The sequence below is a fragment of the Dendropsophus ebraccatus genome, chromosome 12 (genome assembly GCF_027789765.1).
Source record: "Dendropsophus ebraccatus isolate aDenEbr1 chromosome 12, aDenEbr1.pat, whole genome shotgun sequence".
Taxonomy (NCBI): Eukaryota; Metazoa; Chordata; class Amphibia; order Anura; family Hylidae; genus Dendropsophus; species Dendropsophus ebraccatus.
In genome coordinates this window covers 66,398,802-66,419,200 of record NC_091465.1, presented here as the reverse complement: position 1 = coordinate 66,419,200, position 20,399 = coordinate 66,398,802, and the positions used below count along the sequence as shown (strand labels likewise).

At 45.0% G+C, this 20,399-nt stretch overlaps 1 protein-coding gene across 2 annotated transcripts in view; it reads right to left on the bottom strand.

Annotated features, from left to right (window-relative positions):
• Nucleotides 1-2,667: 2,667 nt before the first annotated feature.
• Nucleotides 2,668-20,399, bottom strand: part of RIC8A (RIC8 guanine nucleotide exchange factor A) — a 39,958-nt gene continuing 22,226 nt past the window's right edge. Inside the window, exons 3-11 of one of the 2 annotated variants that reach the window (XM_069947984.1) lie at nucleotides 18,697-18,789; nucleotides 17,226-17,840; nucleotides 13,193-13,287; nucleotides 8,825-8,975; nucleotides 8,541-8,636; nucleotides 7,941-8,085; nucleotides 5,479-5,623; nucleotides 4,999-5,118; nucleotides 2,668-3,677 (exon numbers count right to left, since the gene is read on the bottom strand). In XM_069947984.1, the coding sequence (XP_069804085.1) occupies nucleotides 3,557-3,677; nucleotides 4,999-5,118; nucleotides 5,479-5,623; nucleotides 7,941-8,085; nucleotides 8,541-8,636; nucleotides 8,825-8,975; nucleotides 13,193-13,287; nucleotides 17,226-17,840; nucleotides 18,697-18,789 (1,581 nt within the window). In that variant the 3' untranslated portion in view covers nucleotides 2,668-3,556. The remainder of the gene's footprint in view (nucleotides 3,678-4,998; nucleotides 5,119-5,478; nucleotides 5,624-7,940; nucleotides 8,086-8,540; nucleotides 8,637-8,824; nucleotides 8,976-13,192; nucleotides 13,288-17,225; nucleotides 17,841-18,696; nucleotides 18,790-20,399) is intronic. The other variant, XM_069947983.1, reaches the window with a different exon arrangement.

Below are 20,399 nucleotides of genomic sequence, written 5' to 3'. Positions count from 1 at the left end.
GATCCCAGGAAAACAATGAACAATGTGCAATTACACTGACTGATTAGTGAAAAAATGCGGAACATGAGCGAACGAACGTGGAATTACAGCGAACGATTATTGAATGATTAATGATAATTTTAGGTTCAGATCTAAATCAACGATCAATGACATAGGAACGATTTTTCCATCGTTGCCTGCAATTACACAGAACGATTGTTGTTTAAATTCGAACGATATAACGATTTTTTGCACGATAATCGTCCCGTGTAATAGGGCTCTAAAGAATCCCCGTCTGTGCTGATAGTGAAACCATCATCATCCCCAGGACTACTCTTTACATTGCTGACAGTTGTTTATGTTTAGGATGGTTGTTCTGCTACAGAGTAAGGGTGGTATTACACATGCCGATGGGGGCCAGATAATAACAGTAAACGAGCGCCGATCTGCTAGATCAGCGCTCGCTTACTGGGCCTATTCCACGGCCCGATTATCGTTACCGATGTCCTTGCAGCCCTTGCTTAAACTTTATACATTACCTGTCCAGGCTGCAGGGCTCTTCTTGCGGTCTTCTCCCCGATCCCGCCCGCTCCAGCTTCAGAGTGGCCTGTCTGGCTCAGCGGCCTGTCAGCTGAGACAGGCCGCTCTGAAGCTGGAGTGCGCGGGACCCGGGGAGAAGAAGACCGCAAGAGAAGCCCTGCAGCCTGGATAGGTAATGTAAATAATCAGCCGCCAGCCGCACACTGCTATTACATGTCAAGCGGTCGGCGCCTGACAATTATAGGTTCAAACCTATATCAACGATCAGCCGATGATCGTTGTCATCGGCCGATCGTTGTATTTATTACACGGCGATCAGGCAGATTTGCGTGGAATAGGCCCCTAAGCATCTTAACTATGCAGCACTGGTTCCACACCAGCCTAAAACTTTTGCACAGTACTGTATTACTGTGGCTTGCAACCAACAACCTCTACAGACTACAATCCATATCACAACCCTAGGGTGGCCACAAATAGAGACATTGTGGGGTGGGGGTTTAATAAGGATCTGTTCACACTAGGGAATCACCTTGGAATTTCTAGCGGATTCTGCGCCGCGGTCTCCACTTGTAATTCCACACTAATTCTGTAGTGTGAACAGACCCTTAGGATGCGTTCACACGTACAGGATCCGCAGCAGATTTGATGCTACAGATATGAATGTATCTAAATGACTGAACACAGCATCAAATCTGCTGCGGATCCTATACGTGGGAATGTACCCTAAAAAGGTGTGTTCACGCGTATAGGATCCTCAGCGGATTTGAAGCGATGTTCAGTTATTTAGATCAAATCTGCTGTGGATCTGCACCATCAAATCCGCTGCGATACGGTATGTGTGAAGCTACCCTTAGAGTCTCATTTGCGGATGCCAGGGGAGATTTATGGCGCTGTCTTATAGTAAGATTCTTTGTTGACCATAGAAACCAATCCCAGCTCAGCTTTAATTTTACCAGAGCAACATAAGAAATCTGAGCTGTGATTGGTTGCTATAGGCAAAAATAAAAAAATCTTACCATACAACAAAACAATGAAACTCCCCCGGTGTTCTCATCATTTTACCAAAAAGATAATTGATCATGTAATGTCCAATATGTATTAAAATGTGTACAGCTGTGTCTATAAAACAAAATTTCAACCAAATGTTTGGACTACAGTTGTTTTACCATCAGCTTACTGCCAGTTGCCTAGCAACAGGTTCTGCAGTCAGAGGGTGACCACCTTGAATCTACTATTACCAACTTTATGCCATTGGTTCAGGCTGATAATTCTGGCCTATGTGCAGATTGTCCAGTCTAAAGAGCGTATTACACAGCACGATAATGAGGCTTCCCCCTTGTTCCCCGCTCGCTGCCTGTGTCATTACATGTTCAAACAGCGAGGAGCAGCGGCAGTCTGAAGTCACTGAGGGTCCCCACTCCTATTACAGAGAGGGACAAGCAGCAAAATATTGCTGACATGATTGGCATCTTTCAACACGCTGAAAGACCGCGATCAGCCAATAATCTTTTCCTGTAAGGCCCGTTCACACTACGGATTTGGTGTGGAGATTCTGCCGGGAACCTCTGTTTGTGGACTCCCCGCCGAATCTCTCCTGCTATGTCTTTGAATGGGAGGGCTTGCATGCCTCAGAGCTCAAAGAATTGACATGTAAATTCTTTGAGCGGAGAGGTGCGGAGAGCAGAGGCACGCAAGCCCTAACATTCGAAGACATAGCAGGAGGGATTCGTGTCCATAGTAAGAACGGGCCCTAATAGCGCCTTTAGTTTGCATTGCCCAGTTTCGTTTACAACTATTTTTTAAGGGCACATGGCCTGGCATTTTAGACCCCTTTCCAGTGATGCCACCAATTTTCTTGTATTTTTTTGTTTTGGTACCTGCTGTGCAAAATCTGCTTTGCCTTCACCCTGTGTGAACACTGAGTAGAGAAAAGAATATCAATGTTGGATGCTTTAGTGGAGGTTTTTTTTTTTTTTGCCTCAAACATAGCGATAGAGACTCAAACTCGCAACCCTACAAAACCCACAAAACTACGAATTCCCATCATGCAACAGCTGGAGGGCCGCGAGTTTGACACCTGTGGACTCTCTCAATATGAAGCCCAATATCACACTCACACTCTCAATAAACCACACGAGCAGCCCCATGAAATATTCAGCTATTTTATAAAATAGATAATTGATAATTCACTACAAGTTTATTCTGTGTTCAGAACCTGTTCACATCCGCAGGGTTTTCTCTTTGTTCATAGCGCTACATTTTCTAGAGAGAACATCTCAGTGTAATATAACTAACCTCTCACAGACATTAAATATTATAACTCCTAAATGTACATCCATCACGAGAAGGAAATTCTGCCTGTTCCGTCTATAGCAGCTTGGTCACGCTGACTTCAGACTAACATGGCTACTTAGGTTTCTGGTTCATAGTCACGCTTCTTCACATTCGCTCAGCACTACATTGAGAAAAGACCTGGAACCTAACAGTAAATTTTTTTTTTTATGTACCGTGAGCTATACCCCTAGGTTTTGTGTTTTCTTTGGAAAATGTCTTCAAGCATTCTTGGGGTTAGTTTTTGGGAGGACCAACACTCCTGTGGCCAATAAATCCATCGCTTCAATTTACTGAAATATTAAATTCAAACAGTCGCCCCCTGTTGGCAGTGTATATAAGAAGCGTTGCCCTATAGTGATGAAAATTTACTTAGAGCAAACTTTCTAAGAGGTGACAACGCTTAAAGCGCCTACCAAAGCAGAGCTGCTAACATCCAGTGCCTGCCAAGGCTTACGGGAAACCGCTGACCTTTCACATCTCTATGTCCTCAGTGGCTGAAGGTGCTGCAAGGAAGAAGCATATTATACTATAAAACGTCCCAGTGTCTGCTCTACTGCCCAAGTCTCCGACATACGTCTACAGTAATCTACAATGAGTTTCCCTTGTGGTTTATGGTGCCTGTACAGCTGTTTGTAGTCTCTTTCTCCGGCTCGGCTTGGCATGGCTCGGACTTCTCACATGTGCTTTCAACTTGTAAAGAGTCTTAGTCTGAATCCGTCTCCAGATCAGAAGATTCCTGTTGTTGTAGCATCCTCTGTGCGGCCTCATCTAAAGGCTCCAGCCTCCCGTCAGATGTGACTCCCATGGGCTGGATGATCTGTTCTCTGCACACAAAAAATACAAATCACTTTAACCTTCAAGAAATGGCACAAAGGACATAGACCTCTGGGACAGTGACTTCTTTGGAAACCAGTGGTCCTAAGGACTAAGTGAGGTGGCTGTTGGCTCTAAAACACAGTTGGAGATTATACAGAAAGATGACAAAGCATGTCTGGGTTCTCAATATAATTCTATGGCAATACTGAAAACTAGTAGGTAAAAAGAAACTATAGAAACACTATTGTTAATTGTTTCCAAATGTAAAATACTGGACTCAGGAAGAAGAAATCCTCTATCATATCGGCAGTTCTTCATCAGCAAAGACTCCAGAACAGAAGGCTTTAGCGGTAGTCATTTCTGACAGCCATAAAATTAGTCACCAGTGATTAGGAAACGCTTATCGTATGCTGAGCTGTATAGCTAGAAGAGTAACCATTAGAGGTAGACGGTGATCTTGCTGTATAGAGCTCTAGTGACATCATATCTGGAATACTGTGTCCAGTTCTGGAGACCTCACCTACGAAAGGATACTGATAAAACAGAAAGGGTCCAAAAACGGGCCACAAAAATAGTGAAGGGTGTGAAGCATAAAACCTTTAGGAAAGACTTCTTTTTCATATATTTGTTCATGGAATATATTTTTAAAAATAACTAAAACATGAAAACTACATACATTTCATATAGCTGTTACCAATTACCCAGATTAATGGAGAGAAAAAAAAAACAGAACCCTTTATCATCGTTACTAATAATTTATTGAATAAGAAAAAAAAACATATTTACAAAGTTCATTTAGAGAAGCGTGCCAAGCAATATATGGCACTGTGTTTGTATTTATAGTACTGATTTGCAGAAAGGTCTACTGACGTAAGAGAGCTGTTGTTCCATATTGTGGCCTCTGGGTGGCACTGTTGCTCAGTCAGCCAAATATTAACTACTATGTGATGGTAGCGGATTACAGCTACAGGTCAATATTCTTATTAGCCAAAATAGCGCTAAATAATATTTGTGCCGCTTGAGTAGTAGGAGCAATAGAAGATTACAGAAGCCTAATAAACATGCGTCTGCTGAAGTGAGGGCTTCCCCACCTCCTGGCACTGATTGACGGGCTGCTGTGTATATACTGTAACCTGTCAATCATTGCATACAGAGATGGTTGGGGGCCACATGAATATAGCAGGAGGCTGCTGTACCCTTATATTACCCACTGGCTACTAGGAGTGTCAATCAATCCCCGTAACACCATGCACTCACAAGTTACATCTATAGCCAAGTATGCAATATGGGAAACTACAAGTACAGTAGCCAAATTGGTTGATGTCTCACCGAGATAACTTGTCGAACATGCTGACCAGCTTCATTGCCTCGTACTCTTTCTGCTCCTCGGTCATCCCGTCCATAGGATTGGGCTGCTTCTCTTCTACGCGTCCGGTCACAGGGTTAATGCTGCACGGATAGAGTAAACCAAAGACTTGTTACAGACCAAACCAAATCCCCGCAACATTTTTCCATATCAAACCAACATGATACCATATGGAAGATCTCTGCTTGCTGTACCTCAATAGAAAACCTCTTTGTCACTGAGCTTGAAAACTTTACAAAGCCATCAGCTAAGAGACAGGTAGTATTGCTATCTCCCTATCAGCTCATGTCTGAAGTTCTCAGCACGATATAGAGCTGACAGATTCCCGTTATACTACTCAGCCTCCATATACTTATCTGCTCTGACCTCTTATCATTATACTGATTCGAGCTGTATACACAGTATAGGACACCCGGTAATCACAATGATAAGGGAGCACTTACTTAGGTTTGGCTTCTCTGTATTCTTCTGTATCGGTGTCTTCATCTTCAGAGTATCGTCCTTCTCCGCGTCCGCCCGCCAGCAATCCCCGGGCAGCAAGCAGACCAGCAGCGTTCCCGTATCCAGTGTATTTCACAAAGCGAGATACTGTATGCCAACAGGGAGAAAATTCGGGTTATCAATAACAGGCCCGGTTATAACCCAGATGCCCAACGCATGTAGCTGGATGAGGTTGGAGATAACACTTAGATACATGTCTCCCACTGTCCTGCATCACCTTGTTTGCAAAGAACAATCCAGGTCTCTACATATATATCTCTATCTATCTAATTTTATTATTTTTAGCAATAACACCATTTCCCCTTTTCCACAGCAGGAGGAAGGGTGCTTTACCCTTGAATATCCACATCACCAATCCCGCCTAGATAGTCATGGACCCAGTCTGCACTCTTGCTGTTCTGTCATATGCATATTTGCCACCTTCTCACAAGGGACATTAGGAAGCGTCCAAATATCTAAACAAAATACAGTGCAGCACTTCGCTCAACCAACCAATGGTATTTGAACAACAAATGAAAACTTCCTACCTCCATCCACACACCCCAGGATGCATAGAGACCACACACCAGAAGCATTAGAGATACACACTTCAACCTAATACTTTAGATATACCCCAGACCAGATTCCCCATGTATGCAGACTCCAGCCAATATCCACCCTACATACAGCCCCCGAATGAGAACCATCCTACATACAGCCCCCGAATGAGAACCATCCTACATACAGCCCCCGGATGAGAACCATCCTACATACAGCCCCCCGGATGAGAACCATCCTACATACAGCCCCCGGATGAGAACCACCCTACATACAGCCCCCGGATGAGAACCATCCTACATACAGCCCCCGGATGAGAACCACCCTACATACAGCCCCCGGATGAGAACCACCCTACATACAGCCCCCGAATGAGAACCATCCTACATACAGCCCCCGGATGAGAACCACCCTACATACAGCCCCCGGATGAGAACCACCCTACATACAGCCCCCGGATGAGAACCATCCTACATACAGCCCCCGGATGAGAACCACCCTACATACAGCCCCCGGATGAGAACCATCCTACATACAGCCCCCGGATGAGAACCACCCTACATACAGCCCCCGGATGAGAACCACCCTACATACAGCCCCCGAATGAGAACCATCCTACATACAGCCCCCGGATGAGAACCACCCTACATACAGCCCCCGGATGAGAACCATCCTACATACAGCCCCCCGGATGAGAACCATCCTACATACAGCCCTCGGATGAGAACCATCCTACATACAGCCTCCGGATGAGAACCACCCTACATACAGCCCCTGGATGAGAACCACCCTACATACAGCCCCCGGATGAGAACCACCCTACATACAGCCCCCCGGATGAGAACCATCCTACATAGAGACCCCAGACGAGAGCCAGTCTACATACAGTCCCCAGATGAGAACCACCCTACATACAGCCCCCGGATGAGAACCATCCTACATACAGCCCCCGGATGAGAACCACCCTACATACAGCCCCCGGATGAGAACCACCCTACATACAGCCCCCGAATGAGAACCATCCTACATACAGCCCCCGGATGAGAACCACCCTACATACAGCCCCCGGATGAGAACCATCCTACATACAGCCCCCCGGATGAGAACCATCCTACATACAGCCCTCGGATGAGAACCATCCTACATACAGCCTCCGGATGAGAACCACCCTACATACAGCCCCCGGATGAGAACCACCCTACATACAGCCCCCCGGATGAGAACCATCCTACATAGAGACCCCAGACGAGAGCCAGTCTACATACAGTCCCCAGATGAGAACCATCCTACATAGAGACCCCAGACAAGAGCCAGTCTACATACAGCCTCCGGATGAGAACTATCCTACATAGAGACCCCAGACCAGAACCCCTTTATATACAATCCCCAGACCAAACCCTAAACTGCTTCTTTGCACACCTCCTACCAGCTGCTCACCTTTATTGCTGTTTTTACTTTTAAAAAAGATTTTTGAATAAAGTAACAATATTTTTATGGATCTGGGGGCGGTGGACTGCTTACACATTATGCCAATGAGTCAATGTCCATACAAACTATAGCGGTGCCCGAGGGAAAACTGAGCGAATGCAAAGAGGCAAATATGTATCTTTCCTTTTTTCCTGACATGACATGCACAGACCACTTGGTTATTAGTTTGCTGCTGACCAGTGATAATGATGTAATTTCACAGCAGGCTGTAAAGCAAGATGCTGATTTTATATATCCATCAGCCACTAGATGTCAGCACATAGCAACATTTACACACTTTATTATTTTAGAATAGACATGAAAAAATATTCACAGTATATATTCTGACGTAACACTATAAAATCCCAAATATAAGGGATATAGGTGATCTGCCACTCACCATTTTCTTTACAAAGGACAAAAAGAAATTCTGCTGCACAATGTTTTACATCTGTGTCTACGTGGGTCATCAGACGGACCAGCTTATTGCGGAGGGTATTTCCAACCTCCGGGCGGTTCTTCACATCTCTCAGAGGTGGTAACACCTGAAAGCCAGATAACCTGGTAAGCACTGGAAAGCACTGGAGTGAATCAGCCTATATATATATATATATATATATATATATATATATATATATATATATATATATATATTTATTTATTAGGGAACTGGTTAAGGGGTTGTAGTACAATTGTGTTTTTTCAGAAGGTTTCTACAAAAATGCAGTCCTGAGGGTGGGACCCCCAATAATTAGCTTTTTTATGGGGATGGTGTTCAATTCAGCTGGGTCAATGCTCACCGGCTACTTATGAGAGTCCAGAATCGTGACCACTCTTAATTGGGAAATTCTTTGAAGGTTTTTTTTGTTATACTATAATGTTATTATGGAAATTTTCTGCCTTAAACTACATGACCTCAACCACAATAATGACCTGCTGGCCTGTAATAAACAGGTTGGGGTCAGAGATGATGGTGGGGAGTGGCTGGTTACGGTCTCACCTTAGCCCGGAGGAACTTTCGAGTCTCTCTATGGACACGGGAACTTTCAGTAAGAAGGTTGAGAACAGGAGTCAGCGTCTCTCGTAACTTGTGACCCTACACAGACGAAGGTGGAAAATAACTTATTCAAAGGTGCTAAAACTGGAGAAAATGAGAACCAGATAGAAATGAGGAGAGAGGTTAAATCAAGAACAGGTCACACACAGCACTGAAGGCCCAACCACAGGACAGGATATTTTTTTGAGAAACACAAAGTCAAATAGGTATGGTTCCTTTATACGGACCCTGTCCAATCTCCGGTCCAGGAACTGAAGCAGAACCTCCACAGTGTCCATATTCATCCCCATGTACTCCACAGAGCCGTGCTCCACCTTAGGGGTCAGCAGAACGTCTAGACACATCAGGGGCAGGTTCACCAGAAGATTCACTGTGTGCCTGTACAAGATTGTAGAAGTTACCAACTTCAGGATTATAATGGGAAGACTACAGACTCTGAAATTACACTATAGTATACTATAGGACAGGGGTACTCAACAACTTTTAGTGAAGGTCCACTTACCTTTGTCTATTGTCAGGTGAAGGTCCAAGCTGAACATCAGTAGGAAACGTGTTTTGTTACTTTTCACAAACGTTGTTGAACTATTTACATACAGAACAGTAGTATATAGCCCCCTGTGCGCTCTTCCCCAGTATATAGCCCCCTGTGTGCTCTCCCCCAGTATATAGCCCCCTGTGTGCTCTTCCCCAGTATATAGCCCACTGTGCGCTCTCCCCAAGTATATAGCCCCTCTGTGCGCTCTCCCCCAGAATATAGCCCCCTGTGCGCTCTCCCCCAGTAGTATATAGCCCCCTGTGCGCTCTCCCCCAGTATATAGCCCCTCTGTGTGCTCTCCCCCAGTATATAGCCCCTCTGTGCGCTCTCCCCCAGTAGTATACAGCCCCCTGTGCGCTCTCCCCCAGTATATAGCCCCTCTGTATGCTCTCCCCCAGTATATAGCCCCTCTGTGCGCTCTCCCCCAGTATATAGCTCCCCTGTGCTCTCTCCCCCAGTTTATAGCCCCTCTGTGTGTTCTCCCCCAGTATATAGCCCCCCTGTGTGCTCTCCCCCAGTATATAGCCCCTCTGTGCGCTCTCCCACAGTATATAGCCCCTCTGTGCGCTCTCCCACAGTATATAGCCCCTCTGTGCGCTCTCCCACAGTATATAGCCCCTCTGTGCGCTCTCCCACAGTATATAGCCCCTCTGTGCGCTCTCCCACAGTATATAGCCCCTCTGTGCGCTCTCCCACAGTATATAGCCCCTCTGTGTGCTCTCCCCAGTATATAGCCCCTTGTGTGCTCTCCCCCAGTATATAGCCCCCCTGTGTGCTCTCCCCCAGTATATAGCCCCCCTGTGTGCTCTCCCCCAGTATATAGCCCCCCTGTGTGCTCTCCCCCAGTATATAGCCCCCCTGTGTGCTCTCCCCCAGTATATAGCCCCCCTGTGTGCTCTCCCCCAGTATATAGCCCCCTGTGTGCTCTCCCCCAATATATAGCCCTCCCTGTGTGCTCTCCCCAGTATATAGCCCCCTGTGTGCTCTCCCCCAGTATATAGCCCCCTGTGTGCTCTCCCCAGTATCTAGCCCCCTCTGTGTGCTCTCCCCCAGTATCTAGCCCTCCCTGTGCTCTCTCCCCCAGTATATAGCCCTCCCTGTGCGCACTCCCCCTCCCATTTAGCATTAAAAAAAAAACACATTTATACTCACCTGAGTCCAGCGTCTTTTTCTTCTTCTCCTGTGGCCGCACTGCAGAGGTCACTAGAGGCCGCACTCCCCGCCAGCGCAGGAACGTCTCTCGAGTGCTGACACCAGAGGGCGATAGTGGCCTCTTGTGACCGCTGCGGCCACGAGAGTGACTGACAGGGAGGGAGCCAATGGCTTCCTCTCTGTCAGTGCTGCTGCTGCTGCTGGGTATCTATGAACGCTCGTTTCGAGCACTCATAGTTACTGTGCAGGGAGCAGCGCCGCGGCCGGGGTCCTGACAGCTGGCCGCCGCGGTCCAGGTTCGGACCGCGATCCGCCAGTTGAGGATCCCTGCTATAGGACCTGCTTTTCCATCCACTTACAGAGTCAACAGAGTCCTGCTTCCCGTACACAATTATAGAAAAAGCCTGCAAGTCTGGCTTCCTCCACCCCACAAAAGATAACTAACAGCTACCAAGTTGTCACTTAACCCTTAGAGGACTGGGCCAATTAAAATTTTTGCATTTTTATTTTTTCCTCCTTGTGCTTAACCCTTTGAGGACCAGGCCCAAAATGACCCAGTGGACCGTGCAAATTTTGATCTTAGTGTTTTCGTTTTTCCCTCCTCCCCTTCTAAGAGCTCTAGCACTCTCAATTTTCTATCTACAAGCCATGTAAGGTCTTGTTTTTTACAGGAATAGTTGTACTTTGTAATGGCATCTTTCATTTTACCATAACATGTATGATGGAATTCCAAATATATTATTTATGAAGATATAAATTGGTGAAATCGTAAAAAATAATGCAATATGGTAACGTTTGGGGGGTTCCTGTGTCTACGTAATGCACTATACGGTAAAAGCGAAATGATACCATTATTCTATAGGTCAGTCCGAACACAACCATATGCAGGTTACACAGATTCTCTAATGTTATATATATATATATATTTTATTTTTTTTATGAAATTCTTTTTTTTTGGCAATTAAATATTAATAAAATGGGCCTATTGTGACACTTATAACAGTTTTATTTTTTCACCTACGGGGCTGTATGGGGTGTCATTTTTTCCGCCATGATCTCTAGTTTTTATTATTACCATATTTGTGAAGATCGGACGTTTTGATCACTTTTTATTGATTTTTTTTATTCTTTTTTCCCTCTTTTCGTGTACGCCGTTGACCGATCACAATGACGCTTGTTATATTTTAATAGATCGGACAATTACGCACGCTACGGTATATTATATGTTTATCTATTTATTTATTTTTATATGTTTTATTTATATAATGGGATAGGGGGGGTTATTTCAACTTTTAGTGGGGGAGGGGTTTTAGGGTAGTGTAATAGTGTTTTGAACTTTTTTTTTTACACACATTTGAAGTCCCTTTGGGGGACTTTTACATTCACTAGTTTGATTTCTACACTGATGATTGCTATGCCATAGGCATAGCATTGATCAGTGTTATCGGCGCTCTGCTCATTGAGCCTGCCTGTGCAGGCTCAGTGTAGCAGATCGCCGATCGGACCGCACGGAGGCAGGTGAGAGACCTCCGGCGTTCCTTTTTAACGATCGGGACCCCCGCAGTCATACTTCAGGGGTCCTGATTGGTAAGTGACAGGGGACTCCCCCTGTCACTTACACTTAAACGCAGCGGTGGCGGCGTTTAATGGGTTAATGGCACGCGGCAGCGCGATCGCTGCAGCGTGTCATTACCGGTGAGGTCCCGGCTGCTCACTGCAGCCGGCCCCCACCTCCTATGAAGCGCGCCCTGTTCCGGTACCTTGATTGCGCATATGCTACTTTTTGATCGCTTTTTATTACAATTTTTCTGGATTTGATGCAACCAAAAATGCACAATTTTGCACTTACACCGTTTACCGATCGAGATCAGGAATGAAAAAAAAAATATTTTGGGCGATTACGCACACGGCGATAGCAGACATGTTTATTTATTTTTATATATATATTTTATTTACTTTTATTAGGGGAGGTTTTTTTTTTTTTTATTAATGATAAAAAAATTTTTTTATTTTTTTACACACACTTCTACTAGAAGCCCCCCTGGGGCTAGGTTTATTTCCCCCTGGGGGACATCTAGTAGAAGTACACTGATCTCTCATTGAGATCTATGCTGTATAGTGATACTGCATAGATGAATGAGATAGGAATTCTATTGCTTTCGGCTGCTGCAGCCAAAAGCAATAGAGTGCCGAGCCAGGATCAGCGCCATTACGGGGCAGACCCCGGCGCGATCCACCAACTAGACACCAGGGAATAGCTGCAATAAGTATTCAGATGCAACTTTGATAGCTGCATCTGAATACTTAATTAGCGTGTACGGCTATCGGACAGTGCCCGCTAATAGCCGCGGTCCCGGGCTACCTATAGCACCCGGGATCGAGGTGGATCAGAGCGGGGCCAGTGCACGGCCCCGCTCTGAATTCCCCTAGCGACAGCTGGATGTACGGGTACACCCAGGGTCGTCTAGGGATTAAAGGGAACTTATCACCAACACAATGCTATCTAATTTATCTCCATCATGTTATAGAGCAGGAAGAGCTGAGTGGATTGATATATACAGTATAACTTGGAACATGTTGATTGAAATCCCTGCTCATTCTGTGGTAAGGAGTCCAGTGGGCGGTGTCACTCAATGGACTGGACTGTTTTCCATGGAAACATCAGAGATTTTAATCAATAAGTTACAAGTTATACTAAATCTTTTCACATGAAGCTATCTATTAATACATTTACACATGGGGGACCCTTTATTGCCGACTGCATCCACAGATAGATATTGGTTTACAATTTATTACCGTTCTGAATAACTAGCAAAGTTACATACATTTACTTTCTACACATATCCTGGATGCATATAATCTACACTGAGAGCAGGTACAATAGCGCAGCTCCAGTTAGGAAGCTTACCCATGGAATTCCTCTGTCCTGTCCTCTCCGTCACTCTGTCTGAGTAGGCAGTGCCTGAGAATAGCTGCCAGGTGGCGATAGAGAGCTGCATCTTCCTGTGATCGACAGTAAAAAAAAAAAAAAAAAAAAAAGGGAATATAAAATGTGACGGAATAGTATAATACTATCCAAAACATGTAAATCCATACTTGTAAGTGTTAGCGATGCCCGTTTTATAAAGGCCTTTATTATGTTCACTTTTCCTTTAAGTCACCAAACAAGCATGACTTTACCAAGAATTACCTATAGAAACTGCAGAGGGTTGAATTCTATTTCAACACAGTTAGGGCGGGTTCACACTACTGTCCGCGGAATTCCGTCAGCTGTCCGTCCGCACATCTGGGCGCCTTTCTGCCGGCCCCATAGACACCATTCTATGGGCCAGCGTATTCCGCTATACGCTGAAAGAAGTGTCATGTCACTTCTTTCTGCGGATCGCGGAATACGCCGGCCCATAGAATGGGGTCTATGGAGCCGGCGGAAAAGCGCGTGCCCGTGCGGGCGGACAGCTTACGGAATTCCGCGGACATTGTCCGCGAGAATTCCGTAGTGTGAACCCGCCGTTAGGCTACAACTAGGCAACACCTGCTTAAGAGGTGATAGGAGACAATAGGATTCTTATGCTAGAACCATGACATGCTAAGTGTTAATGATCAGAAAATGGACAGACAAAGCTCTAGGAAAAAGAAGTGTAACATTCTTCCTCAGAAACTGGGTTACAACAGAGAAGATTTTTTGTACAGTCATTAAATCCCCTGCCGGCTTGTGATACAGAAAGGGCTCTGCAAACCATGTTCCAGTCTACACAGCAAAGCTGAAGTCTGTAAGTAATAGCAACTCCATATGGTGGACTAGGCCTATTCATGTCTTATTACAGGATGCCTATTTGTTTCAATCAAATTTTTCAAAAAAAATCTTATTTCAATACAGCGCAGCTCATGTGATGCAACCACCGTAGTGCGCAATCCAGCTCCTTCTCAGAAAAGAAGAAGAATTCCTCTTTCTCACTACTTCCAAGCCAGGAATTCTTTTTTTATTATGTAATAGGTGTCTTCTTTACTTTTTTTTTATGTTCTATCCTCACGATTGATGACCAATAGCTGATTGGTGGGTGTTGAAAACCAGCGCACAAGTCATTTAGTTATTTGCCATTCATTTCAATGGGAACTAAGCTGCAATCACCCATTGCACAATATACGGAGCTGTCTGTTTCCATATGTATTACTAAGCATGGTGGGAATGTAAAGGTATTTAACCTCCACAGATCAGTGCATGAGCTCAGTAGTCCTCAATATTCATAAGAAAACTCCGCCCACCAGTTATCTATCCATGGCAGTTATCTATCCATGCTGTGTATAGGCAGCCAACTGTCAATCAGCAGCTGGAGGGCGGGGAAAGGGTGTGGCAAGAATCCTATTCTCCTGCATATTAGGAGAACGGCTGAACAAAATGATATAGGTAATACACCGATCTGTTCAGCATTTCTGTCAGCAGTTTAAGTTGTCCTCAGTTAAGGCAGCATAAACCTACTGACTGATTCCCTTTAAGCTTATATTCTGGACATTTCATATCTTACCGTATAAAGGATTTCTTGGTGGCCTCTCCCCTCAAAAATGCATACTATTGTTGGTGGACAGTGTTGTATGGGTGGGGCTTCGTGGCCATTGTGCCCCATATCCACGACAGCAGTGGTGTCGTAGGCCCCGACTCCTTCGTAAAGGGACCTATGTCTCTAGGTTGGTTAATTTTGATGACGTCGCTGAGAGGCGGGGCCTAAGCACCAATTACATCACTGAAGGGGAGGGGCCTACAGCACCGATGTAGGCAGGTATATGGGGCACTATGGCCGTAAAGCCCCACCCATACGGCACTGTCCACCAAAAATAACATGCATTTTTGAGGAAAGAGACCACCAAGAAATCCTTTATACGGTAAGATATGAAATGTCCAGAATATAAGCTTAAGAATGGTGCTGAGAACTCCTTATATGGAAAGGGGGTGACAATATCACTCTAAGGGTATGGCCACACTTACTAAATAAGCTGTGGATGTTATGATTGAATAACCAGCAGAACATCCACAGCACATATAGTATGTGGTGCTACACTCTAGGGCTTTATTCACACATCCATTGTTCTGTCCGCAATTGTGGACAGAACATAAAGCCAATGTTATTCAATGGCCCCGTTCACATGTCCGTACGTGTATACGGGGTCAGGCACCGATTGCTAGGGTAATAAGAGTGTGAACGTAGTGCTCCGTGAAGCATGGAGCACTACGGATGCACATTAGTAGTGCGGGCCGCGACCGCGGACTGCACTACGGGTGTGTGAATATAGCCTAAGGGTACATTCAGACTGATGTTTGCTGCAGATCATCACTTAAAGAGTCCTGTGGCTAGGAATACTAATGATAAACTGCAACTGGAATCTTTTAAAATGTATTCATGTTTCCTGCAGCGCCACCACAGGGAAGGCGGAGAATTACAAGGGGCCAAATTTAATTGAAATCAAAATCAATCAATTAAAAATCAATGGGTTGTCTCGCAATGCATGGAATTAAGTCACCGTCAGAAAACCCTTTAAAAAGGACTATTAGATGTGTGCACCATAATGGATGATCTTACTCTCATACATTTCCTGCAGTCTTGCTTGCATGGAGCTCTGCTGACCTCACATAAGAGGTTACAATTAATAAGAGTGATTGCACCAGTAATTTATGTAATTACGCCAGGTAATTTCCAGTTAATTCTGAGACGTGGCAGAATACAGGGCTCTCATAGCAGCAGTATGGCCACTGCCAGAAATAGCCCAGCTACCGAGATTTCTTTAAAGGGATTCGTCATGGACATGCAGAATTATTAAAGGAGTCCTTTATCTCTGACTCGCTGTCAATGATTAAAAACATCTAGAGGCTAACGACTAAATACTTCTCACCGCTACGGGTCTGCTACAATGGTATCCAGTATGGGATGTCAGAGGATCTGTTGGAGCTTCTGGATCTACGCAGATCTAGATCAGCTCTACAATGATTACCCCTGGAACTAGGGCTAAGCACCAGTTACAGGGGAAAAATCAAGAATAAAGAAAACTGACAAGAGGCACAAAATGTAAAATAAAATATGCCAATACATATTCAAAGCATCAAAACTTCCAGTACTTATCAGCTGCTGTATGTCCTGCAGGAAGTGGTGTATACTTTCCAGTCTGACACAGTGCTCTATGCTGCCACCTCTGTCCATGTCAGGAACTGTAAATAGTAGTAGAGGTTTTCTATAGGGATTTTGTACTGCTCTGGACAGTTCCTGTCACGGACATGGACAGATGGCAGCAAAGAGCCCTATGTCAGACTAGAAACAATATACCACTTACTGCAGGACATACAGCAGCAGATAAGTACTGGAAGACTTGAGATAGAATTTACAAATCTGTATAACATTCTGAAAGCAGTTCATTTGAAAAAAAATCCCCAGAGTACCTCATTTATACTTTACCTTTTCCCCTAATAACGCCAAAAAAAGGGAAAAAAAAGAAAAAGAAAGTCTTCTCAGCAAGGGGGACAACAAGCCTAGTCTGGAAGTGGTTAAACAGATTTCTATTGTTTTGTTTTCACAGCCCCCATGCAAATCTGTGTGTCTCCATGACGGCAAGAAATAAACCCTACACAGCCTGATGCTGCGGTCATATTCTCGACTGTATATAAAAGACACTGTATAATTTTCTTATGGCTCATTGGAATGCAACCCAGAGATAAAATTTAACAAAATTCATAGAGGTAACATCCTTGCCCATCCTTACCATCAGCAGGATAAAAGAAGCCAACCTGCTGATATGTCCCTATTGCACACAGGGCACTGAGGATGAAGACGAGTTTCTTGCCTTCATCCTCGGAGCCATTTTTGTGCAGTTTGTAGATAAATCCCTAGGTTAGTAAGGTGGCTTGGTGCACTTGATGCATGTTCTCTATTACTACATAAAGAGTTTAAAACACCCACCTCATCAACTTCCCTGCGGCTGATATCAAAGGTGATGTTAAAGAGAGTCTTTAGGATTTCCATCACTCTTTCAGTTTCTTCTTTGCCCAATGGTGGCGCTAGACGATCCGTGACCACCTCATAGATGTCGGACCATTTCAATGCCAGAGTGCTTTCCAAAGCATCAGTTAGAAGACTGACACCTCTCAACTCTCGGGCGAGCTGTCTCCTTACATCCACTCTAAGGGCTGTGAGGAGGAAGAGTAAGCGAAGGTCGAAGAACTTGCTTTCATGAGATGACCTGGTCTCATTGTAAAGCTTGAGGCGACGAGCTAAGCCGCACACCAGACGTAGCTCTGTGGCCACTTCTTGGGCCTCGACACTGTTATAAACAATATTACAGAGACCCTTCAGAGCTTCCACTGCGCTCTCACTGTCCGGAATACCAGGCACCTCCATTTCTTCAGAGTAGTCCAGACCTGCGTATCTGGCCAAGATTTGCAATGCAGAGCGACTGGTGAAAGGGGCCAATCCGTATTTGTCTCGGGAAAGGATGCGGATGGTTTCCAGACAGGCTATCTGGCAGGAAGGCTGCAGATCCCGCTCCAGGAACTTGATCACCACTTCTCCAAGTTTCTAAAAAGGCACAAAAAGTAAGAGCACAGAATAAGCAAGAGATGGAAATGAGACACTTATCTTCACAGCAATGTCCTATACAAGATTCTCTTTGTAGAAAATCACATTTCTGGCTTTGGTTCTCCTTGAGGAAATTCAGCTGAAGGTATAAATGTCATCAGGAAATGCTCCATGGGAAAAAATATGCACATTAGCTCTAGGAGAAAGAAGAAAACGGGCTTACTGGGCCTATATACAATGAAGATCCTTGACGCAAGACTAGGATTAGGGATGGTACGAACTGAGTTCGGTTTGGGTTGGTACGAACCCGAACCCTAGGTAATGATTCCTGCTGTCTGCCCGCTCCGTGCAGCAGGCGGATCCAGCGGGAGGACCGCCTGGAAAACTGGCATACAGCCATAGCCATGCCTCGGCGGGTTCGGACCATCCCTAACTAGGATATTAGACAAACCAGACACCAATTACACAGGTTAGCTGGATATGCCTTGCACTAGAGAACCTTTTCTTCTTCCACGAGGCAAGCCAATTTGCATAACTTCTTCCCATAGAGTATTGCAGACTCCATATCTGTAGCTGGATCTCCTTAATGAGAACCAGTACCCCACAAAGGCCATCTAGCCAGTCCGTACATCTGGATCCAGTCAGTGGTCTGGATTGACAACAAGGCAAGGACCCCAAAACAACTGTGTATACATTTTTGTGTGGTTTGGCTAGTATCCATAGTCACATTTCAATGCTCTTTTATGTGTCGGCATTGACTTACAAGGAAGCTACTTTTTTTAGACTAATTTTGGTATCTGGTTACGAGAACTTGGCTGCAGAACTTCATAAACCCATATCATTTATCACATCTCACCTGTCGCAGTTTGAGATCCTCGTCCTCTGCATAATCTGAGTCATAGTCAGAGTCTGACTTGGGAACCCAGTCCCGGAATTTCTTTTTCCTGAACTACAGGTATGAATAGGAGTGAAAATGAAGATGGAAAACAAAGTGGATTCAGGAGAGAGGGCAGCAACTACAGGGAACAGGTAATAGATCTAAAAACAGAGAACCCCCTATAATTCTGCTACAATTAGTAGGGCCTGGGAATCGGAGATAAAAGCAGGACAGACATTAACTATAGCATACACAGTAAGTATATGGACATTAATAGGCAAAATAGTCACATGTAACTCTACCAAAACATTACTGTGATTACTGTTAAAAAAGAAAAAAAACTTTTAGACTTGTCATGGGGTCTCCGATCCCCCCAATCTGTAGATATAGGTGGGAAAAGTGGACGGAAGCATGGTTTACTCCCCAACTCCGCGCTCAGTCTAACTCATTGCAGAAGACAGCCTCCATCATGAGTCTATAAAAACCAAACTCCACCTGCAAGCAGACATATTGAGCACAGTATCGGCAAATGAAGATCACTGCTAAAAATGCAAATTCACAGATTTGCAGCCACACAAATATGGGTAAATGGGGGACCTGTACAAGAGCCGGCTCATCAAACATGTCACCTATCTAACCTGACAGGGGCCTTTCCCATTGCTTAGTCTAAGGGTGGAGAGCAAGGAAGTAAGGTAAGAGGAGGGTCTCCATGAGGAATACCACAACCATAGCCGAACAATTGGTCTTCACTAGCCATTGCTCCTGCTATTTTCCTAGAAATGCCTTGGAGGTTGGTGGAAGGTTCTGCAGCTAAAGGTGTTTATACATCTTGCATCTTGTCGTGAGCCGTGGGCACAGCTGTCAGTATAGAGGTATGGGGCTATCCTGAGAGATGATGCTGGTTGAGAAAGGGGTCAGATGTGATGCGGGGGAAAAAAAAAAAAAAAAAATCACTGGCTGCGGCTTCCCCCTCTGCTCCCCATAGAAACCACAGGTATGCTTGTATCAAGAAGGAAATAATTGTCAGCCAAATGATGCGGTTATAGAAGCCGTATGCCCACCTTAAAAGTTGCAATACACAATAAAAGCCATAGTCTGGGGAGCAGGGAAGTTATAATTTATCCGTGCTATAACATTGTATTGCTACCAACGTGGTCTTTCCTGCATGAAGCAATCCCAATATGGTACCTACTCCTCCAGTCCCTGAAGACTTGGTTGTATACTTTCTGAGACAGCATAGGAGGCAAATAGAAGTAGGTTGAGGGTTGATCAAACAATCATCTTATGAAAGACCAAGCTGCAGATACAGCTGTAGACATTTTAGTCCATATTGGCCTTTACAGTTGTTTAAACTATGATCAATGACAACAGAAGGACAAACAGTCTTAAAGAGGATGTACCATCAGGTACATCCTCTTTAATCTGACCCCGGGATAAAATGGCTCTGTCACAGGAAAGCCGGTACCACAGTCCTGTTCCCGTGTACGGCGACGTTCTTTCAATGGGTCCCGGGCCGGAGTTGAAGCACAGGAGGCGGGCTGGCCCGCCCCCAGTGGGAGGAATTCCCCGCCCCTGTATGACGCGGCTCAATTGATTCTAATGAAGCCGCATCATAGAGGGGAGGGAATTCCCTCCCACTGGGGGCGGGGCAGCCCGCCTCCTGTGCTTCAACTCCGGCCCGG